This window comes from Notamacropus eugenii, chromosome 4 (assembly GCF_028372415.1).
Source record: "Notamacropus eugenii isolate mMacEug1 chromosome 4, mMacEug1.pri_v2, whole genome shotgun sequence".
In the NCBI taxonomy this organism is placed as follows: Eukaryota; Metazoa; Chordata; class Mammalia; order Diprotodontia; family Macropodidae; genus Notamacropus; species Notamacropus eugenii.
The window spans coordinates 1123229-1140217 of NC_092875.1; the positions used below are offsets into that span (position 1 = coordinate 1123229).

A 16989-nucleotide genomic window follows, 5' to 3' on the forward strand; every position below is an offset into this window, starting at 1 on the left:
GATGTTATCCCTGTTTTACAAGAGGGTTAGTTGACTTCCCCAGGGTCACACAGCTAGGAAGTGTCTAAGTGTGGATTGGAACTCAGGAAGATGAGGCCCAGTGCTCTGTGCCTTGGGGCACCTCCAGGCTGCTGGTGAGATAAGAGGATGCTCAGCCTGCCCCCTGACCTGACCCAGTCATAACTTACAGACCTTTCTTACAGGAAGTTTGTTTGCTTTTTACTGATGTTCTCTGACCCTCCTCCCCACTCTCACCCCGAGCCCCCCTGGTTTCCTTATTGAGTTAAATGTGGGGAGGAGTTTGCTTCCTGGAAGGTTCAGATGCTGCACACCCTTCTCTGCCCTTCCTGTCTGGAGGCTGTCAGATCCTGACTGAGCCACTCTTGGGTTCTTTCATTGGGTCTGTGCCCTGATGACTTTAGGGTTTGTCACCTCCTCTTAGTGGAGTATAAACCCTCCATTGTGGTGGTTCACTCGCTCAGTCAGCATTTTAGTGCCTGCTGTGGCCCAAGTCCTGTAGCTTTTGATGTTGCCTTGCTTGTATTTCAAAGTTTCTCCTCAGGTCTCATGCTCTTACTTTCTAGTTCTTTCCTCAAGCATTCTCATTTATAAAATCATTTCAAATCCTTTTTATTTTTTTAAATCCTTTTATTATTTTTTTTAAAAATAACACGTTTTATTTCTTTTAGGAATTTTAGTTGCCCTGGTGCCCAAGTTGTGTTTTTCTTTACTTCTTTGCTTCTTATGGACTTTTCTCTTCCTGACTTTGTATCTTGGGAGTCTCGGGAACCATAAGCTCATTCTTCTGGCCTTGTTCCTGGAAGGGGACTTTGTATTAAGTCTGGGCTTTGTGCATTTGGTCCTGTTCTGTGTTTTCTTGGACACTTTCGCAGCTTTCTCTTGGTACTTAGTGTTGGACTCTTCAGGAATCTCTGAGTGGCTTACGTTGAGGACCCTAATATTTTCATTGTGCCCTAAGCAGTCTAATCCAGGGCAAAGTCTGGTTGCTGTCCTGATCTGAGGTTTGCATGCTCCTGAGCTCAGTTTAGCTCTGGGCATCACAACTGCCGGCATTCCCTTGGTTGGAGCTCCAGGAGTCTGCTGCTGTCATCATTCCTACCCCTTCCCCTGTCAGCCACCTGAAGGCACTGCAGGTTTGGAGGCCCTGAGTGGCCAGCTCATGCTTCCTGGTCACTCCATTACAGGCCCAGACCAAGCTTGGGAGTGGATTTGGGCCCTCCCTTTGGAGTCAGAGCCACATAGCCCTAGCTGCTACTTTTGATCCAGGACACAGGTTCATGCCAGGCCCTTGCAGGATCCATGAGCCCCACTCTATTGCTTGTGTTGGCCCACAGCCTTTCCCTGAATTCCAGGTCTCTGCCCAAGTCCATGAGCAGGGTCAGAACCAGGCATCTTCCCCTAGGATGTGGGATGGCCCCTTTGGGCAATACAGCAGCCTCCCCCAATTCCCCCAAAGTCTTCCTCCTCCATAGGCTGGGGAAAGGACTCTGTGGGGATGCTTCTGGGAGTGCCTGATTGCTGGTGGGGGGGGGGAAGGTGAGCTGGCCTGGCCTGGCCAATCTCTGAAGAACTTTCTCTTCCTCTTACAGTGTTAGTTCATTATAGATTTAGAACAGTCAGTATCGGGGGAGGGTCACAGTGCACAGAACTCTGAGAAAAACCTGGGTTCAAATCCCTTTTCAGACACTCACTCTCCAGGTGACTCTAGGCAAGGCATTTAACATCTCCGAACCTCACTTTCCTCTTCTATAAAATGGGAATAATCAGAGTAGCACCCTGTTAGGTTTGTGAGGATCACAAAGGATCATATTTGTATAGCCCTTTGTAATGCTATCCATTCTTATTGTCAGGCTTGTTTTTTTAACCTTGGTTTTATTTGGGCTTGATTTTAACAAACGTGAGAGAGAGGACCAGAATGAAGGCTGCAGGCTTCAGGGCCTGGGGTCCCTCCCGGATGTCTGAGGAAGATGGTCTCTCATCCCTCCTGTCAGGCAGCTGGGAGAAGTGCCTGGCCTTCTCCTAGAGGAGGGAGAGGAGGCGGCCAGTCATTGAGCATTCATTAAGTTCCTGCTGGCCCTGCGTGCCTGGCACTGAGCTGCAGTCTGCCCTCAGGGCCCTGTGTCTCATAGAGGAGCCCCAAGAAAACAAAGTTTACAAAGCAAGCTCTGTGCTGAATCAGTAGAGAATGATAAACAGAGGGAAGGTACTGACATGAAGAGGGCTGGGAAGGGCTTCCTGGAGGAGGTGGGATCTTAGCTGGGACTTAGAGGAAGCCAGAGAACGTTCTCGGCAGGGGGATAGACATGGAGGGTCTGGTTTATGGGACAGCGAGGAGGCTGGGGGCACTGGAATGAAGAGAATGGAGGGAGTAGATTAAGGAAAGCCTTTGTATCCCAGGACAATCAGGAGCCATTGGAGGTTATTGAGGAGGGAGGTGACTGAGGTTGGAGGATGGTCTGAGTGAGTTATTCTTGCCAGAATCCACATCTTTCTGCTTCCAGATTGATTAATAACAAAAGAAAACAAAACCTCCAGGAGCCCCCAGCCCTCTCCCTGACTAGGGTTATAGAGGGGAAGAGGGGGAGTTCTGAGGTCCTGCCCAGCTCTGGTCCAAGGGATTGGGCTGACAAGTGTTCAGATTAAAGGGGAGAGGTGCTCCCTTAGGTGGAAAAATACAGTATAAAATGTGAGAGAAATAGAGTGGGCATCCACCAAGGCAGGGTCAAAATCTGACCAGGCTGGGTGGGCAGGAGGTAGAGAGGGCAGGCCTCTTGGGTGGTGAATCTGCTTCTGCCCTTCCCCCCTTTTCCCCTCCCATAGCCGAGAAACTGCTGCGCCTGCACCTTGGTTAGGAAGAGGAGCTGCCTCGTCTGTCATGGTGGACAGCACTGTGACCTCTCTGGAGGCAGGAGCCTTCATGTTATCTGTTTGCTTCCCCATGCTTTGGCACTGGGCGTTGCCCAAGGACTAAGTGCTTAATCCATGCTTTCTTCGTTCATTCATTCATTCATTCATTCATTCATTCATTCATTCATTCCTCAGGGTCTCTTCTCCACAGCTATGCCTCTGCTCAACCTTCCAAGGTCATGCATAGGCAGACACAGGTCCTCCCTCCTCTCCCTATGGCCCCAAGTAGCTGCCATCCTAAATGCCAATCACCTGGGCATCATTTCTTTTGTTGCGGGTTGGATTCCCACCAGATGAAGCTTGGCATGGACACACTTTGTAGTCTTGAGAGTGGTTGTGTCAGCAGGGCAGGGTAGAGCATAGATTAGGGAGAGCCCTGAGTGGGGTCTTTGCACGCCCCTTCTCAAAGCCCAGGCCATCTGCCATTTGGCGGGGTTTCTTTTGCAGTGGCTGGGCTGCTCCTGCTGTCTGAATGTCAGATTTTTAGCTCATCTACCTAAAACCTAGGAGTATTTTCTTCATTCTGTGTCTTTCCAAAGAGTTTGCTCTCAGTCCCTGCCCTGGGAAGGTGATGGATCGCCGGAGCCAGGGGGTCCTGAGCTGCTGAGCTCAGCCAATTGAGCCCTAATGAGGTCAGGCCATTGGGCTGGGCTACCCAAGGAGGAGCAAATGATCCCTGGGGGAAGAGAATCAGGGGACTTCTCCTAGAACGAAGGAAGGAAGGAAGAAAGGCCGGACCCAGAAAGAGAAAAGTCTGTGCTTCAAGAGGTTGAGAATTGTAGGTTTTCCTTAGAAGACATTGGGAATTCTTCCTGAATTTGCAGATGAAACAGACTGGGAGGGTTAGTACATGGGATGGCAGAGCTAGGGAGCACCATAGGGCCCAGATTCAGGAAGACCTGAGTTCAAATCCAGGCTCAAACACTATTTTCTGTGACCCTGAGCTCGTCATGTCCCTGCCTCTGTCTCAGCAGGCCTCAACTGTAAAATGGTGACAGTAACAGCACCTACCAAGGCACAGATTTGTAAAGTATTTAGGACAGTGCCTGGCACACAGTAGGTGCTTAATAAATGCTTCTTCCCTGTGTCAGTCTAGACTATTGGGCCAAATGGAAAGTGACATTTGATAGGGGTGAATATGAGGGCCTGGACACATAGTAGGCATTTAAGAAATAAGGATGCATTTCCTTTCATTTGACTTCCCATTAACCCAGTAAGCATGTTTCAGGCCCCAGTTGTATGCCAGGTGCTGCCATCACTGGAAATGCAAAGAGATAGTGACACAGTCCCTGCCCCAGGGAGCTTGTACTCTACCAGCGCTCGGCCCATGACTTGAGATCATTTAGCAGCTGGGATGGCCATGGTCTTTGAGGTTGTGCTGCCCTCAGATTCCTTAGAAGAACTATGAAGAAGAGAAGACTTTGTGCAGGACATAACTCTTGCAGCAATTGGTATTGGACTTAGTACCGCTTGACCTCAGAAGACAGGAGCCAGGAGCAATTTAAGCTTGATGTAAGTCAGCAGTGTGTGACTATTGGAACATTCTCCAGGTGAATTAGGCTGCCCCGAGAGTCAGCCGGCCCTTCCTCACCAGAGGTGGTGGAGATCTGCATTGGATGTTGAGTTGGGTTTGCTTGTGGGACATTCAGCTGTAGGTTCTCCCAGGCAGTGGACAATATGGATAGTAGTTTTTAAATTAGCTTTAAAAAATCCTTAATACTTAAGAATGTATCATTTAATTGTGGAAACACTCTTCCGCTTATGTACTCTTAAACAAAACCATCTCCTCTTCTACGGATGAGGATCTGTGAGGGAAGGAAGTACATCCTCAGCTCTTCTCGAAGGCCAAGAGTCGTTAGTATAATTTCAAACCATTCTCTTTTATTTGACTGCTCTTTTCATTTGCCTTGTTAGACTTTTATATATTGTTTTTCTGGCTCTGTTCACTCTTTACTTATCCAGGTCTTCTCAGGTTTCTTTGGTAATTCTTAAGGTGACATTCTGTTATATTCACGTACCACAAAGGTTTCACTATTTCCCACATCATGGGTACCAGTTCTTGGCTAAGGCACAGAAGGCATTGCAGTACGTGTTTGGGTATATATGGGGCCACTCTTTCTGTGTTTGCCTTTATTGGTGGTATATGTCCTGTGGTGGGAGAGCTGAGTCAAAGGGACAGTTGAGTCACATTTGTTTTTTCGATCATTTTCATCTTTTAATTGCACCACTTATAAATTAGTCAACAAGTATTTATAAAGCACCTACTATGTGCCAGGCACTGGAGAGAATAAAAGAGGACAAGATTACCTTCCAGCTCTAAGTCCATGGCCCTGATTATAATCCACAAATACAGACTGGAGCTAACTTTGTCATTGGAAAGACCTGAGTTCAAGTCCTGGCCTGTGGCTTATTGCCTATGTGATTCTAGGCAAATTATGTGACCTCTCAGTATGTCCAGACCATTCTCAAACTGTCCAGTGGAGTGCAGTTACCCCTCCATGTTGTTAAGGGAGTTTCTTGAGACCTGTTTGCTGATGAAGTGCTGGCCTTGCTGGGCTTCCTCAGTTTTTCTATCTGTGAAATGAAGGTGTTGGACTAGGTGATCTCAGAATTCCCCACTGCCTTTAAATCTTTGATCCTAATTATCATATATTCATTCTTCACTTTGAATTCAAGTGGTTTGCCAGGAGCTTTGGCCTCCTCACCTGGGTCAGCCATTTAAAAGTGATCAGATTAGTCTACTGAGAGATTATGGAGGTCAGCAGGGACTGGGAAAAGGGCAGTAGCACTGGAGTCCAAAGATGTGGTTTTTAGCTCCGTTTTAAACTGTTCTCATTGTGACCTTGAGCAGATCATTAAATCAAGCTGATTTCTTCTTTTGGAAAAAAGAAGAACACAAGGTATGGTGATGTTGAATGTGAAAGCTTTTATAAAATAAGTGCATAGTGGTATATATGGCTATAATAATAATCATTTTTATATTTGCAACTTGAAGGTTTGTGAGAAATGTTTCTCATAATCACCCTAAAAACATACAGTCATATTTTTTATTACTTATTTTACCCTATAAAGTTTAATAATCGTTTTTCTCAGTGGATGAGTCCTTTTTTTTCTGGCACTTAACACCATTCCTGGCACATAGTAGATGCTGAAAAAATTTTGTTAACCTGAATTGGAGAAGACAGAAGCTGGAAGAATGGGGAATATTTATATTTTGCATTTTCTTTCAGATGGTGACATTAGGACTGGAACCAGTGAGTCAGCTCCAAAGTTGGGTCTTTCTGTGGAAGAAGCACCCTTTGCACAACTCACAAAGGATGGTCCTTGTATCTCTAGTTTCAGAAAAGCTGGAGTATGTACTTCAAGCTTAGAGGGCCAACGAGACAATAAGGAACCAAATCTTCATAAACGTGAGACCCATAGACGAAGCTTCAGGCTGCAACCAGGCCGGAGAAGGTATCACCGAATCTGCTTAAAGAAGATCTTCTCTAAGTATAATGAATGTGGGAAACCCTTTGATTATAATTCAGGTCTTATTGACTATCAACTCATTCATGCTGCAGAGAAACCTTTCGAATGTAATGAATGTGGCAAAGGCTTCCGCTGGAGCACTGAACTTACTGTCCATCAGAGAATCCACACTGGAGAGAAGCCTTATGAATGTCATGACTGTGGGAAGGCCTTCCGCCAGAGCTCGCAACTGACTATACATAAGAGAATCCACACTGGAGAAAAGCCTTATGAATGTCATGAATGTGGGAAGGCCTTCCACCAGAGTGCAGGACTTACACAGCACCAGGCAATCCATTCTGGAGAGAAACCTTTTGAATGTAATGAATGTGGGAAAACCTTCCGCCGGAGTTCACAGCTTACAGGACATCAGAGAATTCACACTGGAGAGAAACCGTATAAATGTAGCGAATGTGGGAAAGACTTCCGACAAAGCTCACAGCTAACTATACATAAGAGAATTCACACTGGAGAGAAGCCTTATGAATGCCATGGATGTGGGAAGGCCTTCCACCAGAGTGCAGGACTTATGCAACATCAAAAAATTCATACTGGGGAGAAACCTTATGAGTGTAATGAATGTGGGAAGGCTTTCCATCAGAGCTCACAACTTACTGTACATCAGAGAATTCATACTGGAGAGAAACCATATGTATGTAAGGAATGTGGGAAGGCCTTCCACTGGAGTTCACGGCTCACACAACACCAGAGAATCCATACTGGGGAGAAACCTTATGAATGTAATGACTGTGGAAAAGCTTTTCGTCAGAGTTCGCAACTCCTTGTACACCAGAGAATCCATACAGGAGAGAAACCTTATGAATGTAAAGAATGTGGGAAGGCCTTTCATCGAAGCACAGGACTCACACAACATCAGAGAAGTCACACTGGAGAGAAACCTTATGAATGTAATGAGTGTGGGAAAACATTCCTGCAAAAATCTTGGCTTACTGTCCACCAGAGAATTCACACTGGAGAGAAACCTTATGGATGTAAGGAATGTGGAAAGGCCTTCCGCCGGAGTTCACAGCTGACTCAACATCAGATAATACATACCAGAGAAAAACCTTATGAATGTCATGAATGTGGGAAGACTTTCCACCAGACATCTCAGCTTATTCGGCATCAGATAATTCATACTGGAGAGAAACCTTATATATGTAATCAGTGTGGGAAGGCTTTCCGACAGAGTAAACACCTTACTCGACATGAGATAATTCATACTGGAGAGAAACCCTATGAATGCAATGAATGTGGAAAGGCCTTCCGCCGGAGCATAGAACTTACCCGACATCAGACAATTCATAGTGGAGGGAAACCTTTTGAATGTAATGAATGTGGGAAAGCCTTCCGTCTAAGAACAAGACTTACTGAACATGTGAGAATTCACACTGAAGAGAAGCCTTATGAATGTAATGAGTGTGGGAAGGCCTTTCGCCAGAGTGCAGGACTTATACAACATCAAAGAATTCACACTGGAGAAAAGCCTTACGGCTGCAGTGTGTGTGGGAAGACCTTCCGCCAGAGCTCACAGCTTATTCGACATCAGAGAATTCACACTGGAGAGAAACCTTATGAATGCACCGTCTGTGAGAATGCCCTCTGCCTGAGTAAACATCTTACTCCGCAGTACACCGCACAAGTTGGAGAGAAGCCTTAGGAAGGTAAAAAAACCATATGAATGTAACGAACATGAGGATTTCAGCCAGAGTATACACCCTGTACTTTATCATAGAGAACTTATACCAAAGGAAATCTTACAGATGAAGCAAGTTAGTATCACATTTTCCATAGTAGCCATTCCAAACCATTTCTTTTTTAAGCCTCAAGCCTTCCATTTCCTTCATTGTCTACACTTACAGCAGATAACTTGGCCCCACTTCCCCCCCCCCCAAATTAAGCCTTGCTAAATTGAACTGATTTCTTAAATTCCACATCCATACAGTTCTTATAAATGTCAGTTGCTTTCTCTTATATCTTTTAGTAACAGAAAGGCACAAAGCCATATAAGTAGCGACACAGCCCTTTAGTCATCTTGTCCAATCTCTATGCTTAGAAAATCCTTAGCTAGAACATATAAAACAAGATGAAAATGCTTCCTCTTATCAGAGTGTGCCAGTGTTAGAGCCATTAAGAACTTCAAAAGGCTCTAGTCCAGCCTGTACCTAGACAACACCCCCTATAACAGATTGAACAGTTGATCATTCATGCTTTGCTGGAAGACCTGTTGTGGGTGTTGGATGCACTCCATTCCTGCATGACTTCCTCGGTTCTGTCCTCTGGGGCCAAACAGCAAAAAGTCCATGGTCTTTCAGATATGTGACTATATCTATCATGTTCCCCTATTGCTCAGATACTTGATGATAGTGATCCTGTTTCCCTCTTCCTCAACCCATTATCCAGTGACCTACCAGTTCTTTGCACAGTCTCTAGCTTAGCAATGTCGTTACACTGATTCCCCACCATCTAAACTGAACAGGGTTCTCCAGATGGTATCTGACAAAGGCAGAGTCAAGTGCCAGACACTATCACTAGATGCCTCCTCTAATCTCCCCACTAATCAAATGAATAAAAACTCCAACACAGACCCATCTCCCTTCTTTGCACCTCATGTTAACATCCCCAACATCCTTCTGGTATTAGTATTCACACTTGGTAGATGAGGAAACTAAGACTTGTCCATGGTAACAACATTAATGTTATGTCTTCAGTAGGTTGCCCTCCCCTCCCCCACCCAATGCCTTGCCATCTCTTTTCTTTCCCACCCACTTTGATCCCTCAGAGCTCACTAGGGAATTTCTTTATTGCTGTTCAATCCAAAGCTTCCTTTGCCTTTAGCAGGTATTTCACAGTGATGGTCGCCATTTTCTTTTTGATAATCTCTTCTCATCTTCAGAGATGAGCAGCTTAGCTTAGCTCTCTTAGTTAACCAGTATTATAAATAAAGAGCATGACTTGTGAAATTCCTTTGTAACAAACCTGTAAGGTAGTGGTGCAAATGTCCCCATTTTGTAGATGAGGTCAGGTGAGACATTGAAGGATTTGCCTGTGGTGCAGCAGCTAGTTGGTGCTAATGCAGAACTTAGATCCAGGTCTCCTGACTCACAGGCTAGCATGCTTTTCACTATATCATGCTGGTATTCCCCCTTTATCTTTCCCTCTTTATCTCCTTTGCTGGGTCTTTGATCTTTTCCCAATTCCTAGAGGGAAAGCTGGGTGCTCTTCAGTGTTCTACCCTTGAGTGTCTTTTCTTTTCATAATCACCTTGGCGTCAGAGGACGAGGGATCAAGTTACCCATTTCCACTTACTAGCTGTGACCTTGGGCAGGTTGGCGCCTATTTCCTCTTCTGTAGATGGTAGTGGGATGGACTAGAAAATCCCAAGTCTGGCCTCTAAACAGATAACCTTTTAAATCCAGTCCTGACTTGGCACTGAGTGTCATGTCTACCAGAAGGTCCATGATTCTCCCAGTGGTGTTTCTTCCTGATAGCTGTCTCTCTAGTGTTTGGAATACTGGCATTTGGAAGCTCTAGGAGATTTTTATTCAGTCTAAAGCCTGCTTTGCCTTTGTCAGGTACTTGGCAGTGTTGTTTACCCTTTCCTTTGGGATCCTCTCATCCCTTGCCTTTAGAAACACTACATTCTATTTTCTTTCTGCTTGTTGGAGGGCAGAAGTAGCAGAGGAAACTGCAAGGAGGCCAGTTTCAGCTGGATATCAGGAAAATGTTCTAAATGAGAGTCAGCCCAGAGGGGAATGAGCCCCCAAACATGACCACAGGAGCATTTAGCCCCATGTAAAGGGGTACAGGGGCCAGCCCAGGAGGCTATTGAGGTTTCTTCAGGCTGTGTGCCAGGCCCTGGTGAGGCACCTATAGAAATGATAAAGCCCCTGCCCTTAGAGGAATTCCACTGAGGAATACAACCCATTCACGAAGAAGCAAATCTAAGATCTTGTGTAGGGGAGGCACTCACAGCTGGGAAATGAGTAGGAAGGAGGTGACAGTTGAGCTGAGTCTTGGAGGGAGACAGAGGTGAGGAAGGAGAGGGAAGGTCATATTCAGAGAACAGTGAGTAGGCCAGTTTAGCTGGAGCATGGGGTAGGGGAGGGGAGAGGGAGTTGTGTCATCTACTGGAAAAGTAGAAGAAGGCCTGCAGATACCAGAAAGAACCTGGCATTCTTTCCTTTGGGGGAAAGGGAGCCACTGAAGCTTTTCTGGTGAGTGGTGAGTGATGTGACCAGCTCAGTGCTTTAGGACTGGCTGTTTGGCAGCTCTGTGAAGGGTGGGATATGAGCGTCCAGTGCTGGAAGGGATGGTTGAGCAAATGGTGATCTGTGAAGGTGATGGGATATGATGGGACTGACAGAAATGGTAAGAGCAAGATGTGAAAATGCTCAGGAAGCGTCAGAGCGAGGAAAGTGAAGGCAAAAGAGCAGAACCGCACTGATTGCAAATATTCCAACAACCATCACAAAATTCAGAGAATCCCCAGAAGAAATAAGAAGTAAAGAGGATATTTTTGTTATGACTTTGTTCAAATTGGTGCACACTTAAAAAAACTACAAAATGGAAGTGTAGAGGACATGGTAGGACTGGGTCATGTGTATCAGCCTTGTTGGGACCTCCAGATGTCTCTGATGTGCCAGTGACATCATACCCAACCTCAAAGCATGATGATTCTGGATGGTTCTGGAGACCTCTATGGGGCTGCCTAAACCAGCAGCCCCCTCAAGAGCACTGAGTTTCCCAGTTACTGGTTTGTGATGAATGTCCCAGCAATTGCTTCTTTTCCCATTCATTTTGACACATGTAAGTCCTGGTCCCTACTGCAATCTCCTGAGGACTCCTCAGGGAGAAGAAGACAGCACCCAGAGTGCAGATTGGCCTGAAGAGCTGTGGGAATGAAATGGGATCTGGGGAAGTAATAGTGGAAAGAGGCAGGTTTAGGCTTGCCCTTAGGAAAAGCTGTCCCCAAGTGGAGTAAGGCGTTGTAAGAAGATCAGGGGCCACTGCAGATTTATGTGGCAAAAGCTCTACTGCACTTTGGGTGCTGCAGACACCCCTGCACCTCCCTCATTAGCTCACTAGCCCAAGTACCACAGCATCCCACAGGTCTGCCATAGTCCCCTTTCTCAACTGAGAACCTTATCTCCTATTGCACTGAAAAAACTTGGACCCTCTGGCAACCATCCATCTTGCATTGCCAAGATGCTGTCTGCCACCATCTCCTCTGCCTTGTTTAACGTGAAAGCTGACTCTTCTTGGCAGGGTGAGTCCTTCAATATGCACAAGTGGCTCCGTTCCATCCTGTCTTGTCCAGCATGTTTCACTTTTTGTCATTCCTATCCTCACTAATCTTCAGTTTCTCTTGTCTACTGGCTGTTTCCCTACTGCTTACAAACATTCCAAAAAACCTCATTTCCTCCATCCCCACTCACTGTCATCCTGGAGCCTTCCTTTTGTGGCTAAACTTCGGAAGGCCAAATGCAGTAGGTACCTCTACTTCCTTCTCATTTCTTAATGCTACATTCTGGCTTCTGACCTCACCCTTCCAACAAAACTCCTAATGCTTTCCTTATTTCCAGGTCCACTGGCCTTTTCTCAGTGCTCATCCTTGACCTTTTTGCAGCCTTTGATTGACTCTGTCAGTTCTCCCATTCTTGATGCTGTTTTCTCTAGGTTTCTGTGAGGCTGTTTTTTCTTGGTTCTCTTGCCTTTTGACCCCTCCTTGATCTGCTCTGCTATATCTTCATCCAAGTCAAAACTGTTAACTGTGGGCCCCATCCTGAGCCCTTTTCTCCCTCTGTACTGTTGCACTTGGTGATCCCAACTCTCTTGAATTCCATTATCTCTTTCAGATGATTCTCAGATCTACTTGACCAGTCCTAACCCTCCTCTTAATCTACAATCTCTCATCCCCAACTGCGTCTCCTGCATCTTCAACTGAGTGATTCATTGACATCTTAAACTCACCTGTCCAAAAGTGAACTCATCTTTTCTCTCTTCCTAACTTCCCTTTTGTTGTTGAGGCCACACCAGTCCTTCCAGTGCTCTGGGATCATAGCCTAGATGTCACCCTTGACTCTGTACTCTCAGCCCCAAGTCTGATCTGTTGCCAAGGCCTGTCCATTTCACTTCCAGCATCTCTCTGACTCTGCCTCACTGTGGGGCAGGCTCTCATACCTCATGCCTGGACTCTTCTGCCTGCCTCAGTCTGCCCCCCACTCCTGTCCACCCTCCATTCAACCTTCAAAGCGATTTTACTAAAGCACAGCTCTGACCATGTCACCCTACCCCCAAAACTCCACTGACTTTCTGTTGCGTTGGGGTTTGAATATAAAAACCTCTTTTGGCTTTTAAAGCCCTACATAATCTGGACACACTTTACATTTTCATTACACCTTACTCCCCTCCATGTACTAATAGATCCAGCGATTTGGCCTCCTTGCTGTTCCTCACCAAGACATTCCATCTAACTCTGCATTTTCTATCTCTTCCTTCCCCCAACCCCCCACTCTTGGAATTGTGTCACTCCCTGTCTCCAGCTCCTTCCCTTACTTCCTTCAAGACCCAGCTAAAATTCTACCTCTTAAAAGAAGCTTTTCCCAATCCCTTTTTAATACTAATGGCTTCCCTCTATTGATTATCTCCAATTTATCCTGAGTTCAATTCCAGCCTCAGACACTTCCCAGCTGTGTGACCTTGGGCAAGTCACTTAACCCCCTTTGCCTCAGTTCCTCATCTGTCAAATGAGCTGGAGAAGGAAATGACAAAGCCCTCCATTGTCTTTCCCAAGAAAACCCTGACTGGGGTCATGAAGAGTTGGACACAACTCAAGTGGGTAAACAGTGACCACAATCTTGTCTGTGTTTGATGTCTAGTTGTTTGCATGCTTTCTCCTTAGACTGTGAGCTCCTTGAGGGCAGGCCTTTGTATCCCCAGTGCTCAGCACATTGCCTGGCGCACACTAGGTGCTTAATAAATGCTTATTGACTGGCTGACTCATTGTCCACACTCTCTCCTTCCTATTTGGCCTCAGATTCGTAAGCATGACGGAATTTCAGGTTTGGAAGGGTTTTCATTGGCTCTCTGGTCCAACCTACAGAAGCCTTGTAACACATTGGTCCTGCAGCTTGTCTGGGAAGTGCCCCCTGCTCCTGGGCCCCTTCCTTGGATTCCAAGGGGAAAGACTCCTTTGTATTCCCTCCTGGCTGCCCTGCTCTGGAGGACCACCTCTTTACAGCTTCTTTTTACATGTTGTCTTCTCCATGAGAATGGAAGCTTCTCCAGGGCAGAGAATCTTTTGGCTGGTCTGTGTTTTCCCAGTGTTTTAGTATGGGCCTTGTGCACAGTAAGTGCTTAATAGATACTTCTTGACTGCTTTGGTCATCCAGAACCATTGTTGGAGCCTGAGGAGTCAGGGACTAGGAAGGAGAATAGTGGTGAATATGGAGGGCAGCAAATTGGCCAGCCTGGCAGGACTGTAGTGTGCATGTAGGGGACCTATGTGTAAGAAGGCTCGAAATATAGGAAGGGACCAACGGGCAAAGTTTTAAGTGCCCACCAGTGGACTTAACATACATTTGATCCTGGGGTAGAAGGTGCCCCTGGAGTTAATTGAGGGAGGGGTGAGTTCTCCTTCAGAACAATCCTTTTTGTAGCTGTATGAAGGATAGGTTCAAGTAAGGAAAGATGAGGCAAGGAGACAATTAGGCTATTGCCACAGTCCAGAAAAGAAGCAAAGGGGACCGTAATTAGGATGGTGGTCACATAAGTAGAGAGAATATTATGTGCATAGGAAAGGTGTGAAAATAAGAACCATAAGATTTGAAAAGGGATTGGCTATGTGGGACAAATGAGTGTGAGGAGGCTATGATGACACTGAGGTTGGAAATCTGAGCATCTGGGAGTATGGTCATGCCCTTTATGGTACGGAAAATTTAGGAGAAGGTGGGGATGAGGGGAATGATTCTGCTTTGGACATGCGGAGTTTGAGATGTCTGTGAGGCATGCCTCTGATAGCTTGGCACAGGAACAGAGGGCTAGTCTCAAAACTAGGAATACTTGAGTTCGGGTCCCACTTCTAACACTGTGTTGCCATGATCCAAGCAAGGCAGATCATTTAATTTCTCAGTCTACGTACATGTCAAGAAGGTGCTAACCTGACCTGATAGAAGGGATTTCCTCATCTTGAAGTTTCTTCTATCAATGCAATCACAGGTCTGGTGCTCTCCCCCTTCCCTGTAGGACATCTAGTTCAAGATGTCTAAAAGACAGTAATGTGAGACTGGAGATCAGGAGAGATGGAGAGCCTGGAAGTACAGATCCAGGAATCTGCACAGAGATGACAAACTCACAGTAGTTGGAAAAATTACCAAGTAAGACCATATGGAGAAAAAAAGAGTCCAGGACTGAGTCTGGGGAGGACTTGTGGTTAATTGGCACAACTTGGATGAAGGGCTGTTGTTCGTCCTCCATTCTCAAAGAGGACCAATGACATCAGGGAGGTGACATGCAAGTGAATTGAATTTAAGTGAGGCAGGGCTGTGCAAAGTCACCAACCTCACTCCTCCAGCATCATTGGAGTCCAATGGCAAGACATAGGTCAAGATAACTGGTGATGAAGGTCTAGCAAAGGAAACTGAGGAGCAGTGGCCAGACAGGTAGGAGGCCAAGAGAACAAGACATGCATAATTGCAATGATACCCACAGCCACTATAGATATGCATGCATATTTCCAGGGTAAATTGGGAAAAATAAAAACTCTCTTCCTCAAAGATGAAACCAAAATACCAGTAAGCCAGATCCATTATAGTAACAAAAAAAAAATCTATACATATTAACAATGCAGGGAGCAGGGCCATCCCCAAACCTTCCCTCTGTCAGGCCTCCCTACAAACAAGCTCCCCTAGGAAAAATCACTCCCCCTCTCACTCACTCTAGCTACTCTGCTCTGCCTTACTCTTCCTGCTCCACTGGTTCAGCAAGCTCCTCCCACCATGGGCTTCATGTGACTCAGGCTGTGGGCTGGGCCAAAGCTCAAAGCAGGTCACATGGGCCTATTAAGGAGCAGGGGAAGATATGCAAATTCCCTTACCAATACAGCATGGAAACCCAAAGGGAAGGAGAGAGGTGATCAACAATGTTGATCTGTGAGAGATCCCAAAGGATGAGGAAGGAATGAAGAGTCCATTGGCTTTGGCAGTTGAGACCACTGGTAATGTTGAAGAGTGCACTGATCGATCACAGAGGACCCTAAGTTTATTTTGACATTTATCATCTACAGTTCCTCCAAGAGCTTCTCATTCACATGCTCCTGGTCATGCCTCTGGTAGCTTTCCCCTTTATCAGTGCCCTTCCTTTAGAACAATTACACCTAGAACTGGTTTGGGGCTACATACAGTACAGGATCTCATTGTAAAAAAAAATTAGATGTACAGACCAACAGCTCCAGTGTAGCTTGGGGAAATGAAAAGATGACTGGCCTGATGTCCTCCTAAAACAAAGGACCAGCAGACTGAGGAGGTGTGAGGGCCACACCTTAAGAGGTCTTCCAGGATGAAGAGGTTCCTGGGTCATCATTGAGTCATCTAGAGGAGGGCAACAATGCAGGAAATATAGAGAGGGTAATGAAATGACTCTTACTTTTCTCTAGCTTGTGACAGTTTACTTTAGATGCAAAATTATGAGTTTAGCCACAATTGCTCCAAGTTCCTAGTTTGGAAAAATATCCAAGACCCAGGCAGAAGCTGGACTTACAATTACTTCTATCTCTAGTTAACTCCTGGCCTCTTTGTGATTGAAACAAAATAAAGTTTTCTGGAAGCATTTAGAGAGTGAAATGGCCTCCCACTTATCCTAGAAATACCTTACATTTACACAATTATTTTAATGTCTCCCCTATTAGATGGTGAGCTCTGGGCCAGCAGGGACTCTTCTTGCCTTTCTTTGTATCCCTAGTGCTTAGCATGTTGTAGTGGCTTAATAAATGCTTATTGATTGACTGGGATGGGAAGTTGGGAAAGAGCCAAGTGTTGGGAGGCACTTCCTTCAGCCTGGATCCTCGCCCTGTAATACCCACGGAGTGAAGGACTTGCGTGGTATCTCCACTCATTGCCACCGCGGTCTCCTGTTCCAGCCTTTCCAATCCAAATGGTCAGACTGTCTTCTAACTCTGAGATGCAGCTTGGGGCTGCGCCCGTTATACTGGCTTTGATTGATCCAAGCAGGTATATTTGGTTCACCTAGCATCTTATGAATTTAGAAAAGTAGCTGGAATCATGTAGTAGCTTCTAGAATTGAGCAGTTTTACATTTGGATTTCCTTTGGGTTTGACAAATGAATTTGGGGACACTTATTTCTCATGGTAAGTTCGATTTTCAAGACACATGCCTTGGATTCCCACTCGGTGTCTAGGAGATAAAGGGGCTTTCCCACCTAGTCCACCAGGGGGCGCACGTGAGAAGAACTACATTTCCCAGAGGGCAGGGCAGCACGCGCGGGGCGGGGCTCCAGGACAGGCTCCCAGACTACGTCACTGTGTCACTTCCT

General features: G+C 46.0%; 2 protein-coding genes across 2 annotated transcripts in view; both read left to right on the forward strand.

Annotated features, from left to right (window-relative positions):
* The window catches only part of LOC140498792 (uncharacterized), a 63205-nt gene extending 49766 nt beyond the window's left edge, over positions 1-13439 (forward strand). The window contains exon 16 of the mRNA XM_072599579.1: positions 6159-13439. Coding sequence (XP_072455680.1) covers positions 6159-8098 — 1940 coding nt within the window. The 3' untranslated portion in view covers positions 8099-13439. The remainder of the gene's footprint in view (positions 1-6158) is intronic.
* Positions 11647-16989, forward strand: part of LOC140498793 (uncharacterized) — a 29081-nt gene continuing 23738 nt past the window's right edge. The window contains 1 exon segment of the mRNA XM_072599580.1: positions 11647-11707. Coding sequence (XP_072455681.1) covers positions 11647-11707 — 61 coding nt within the window.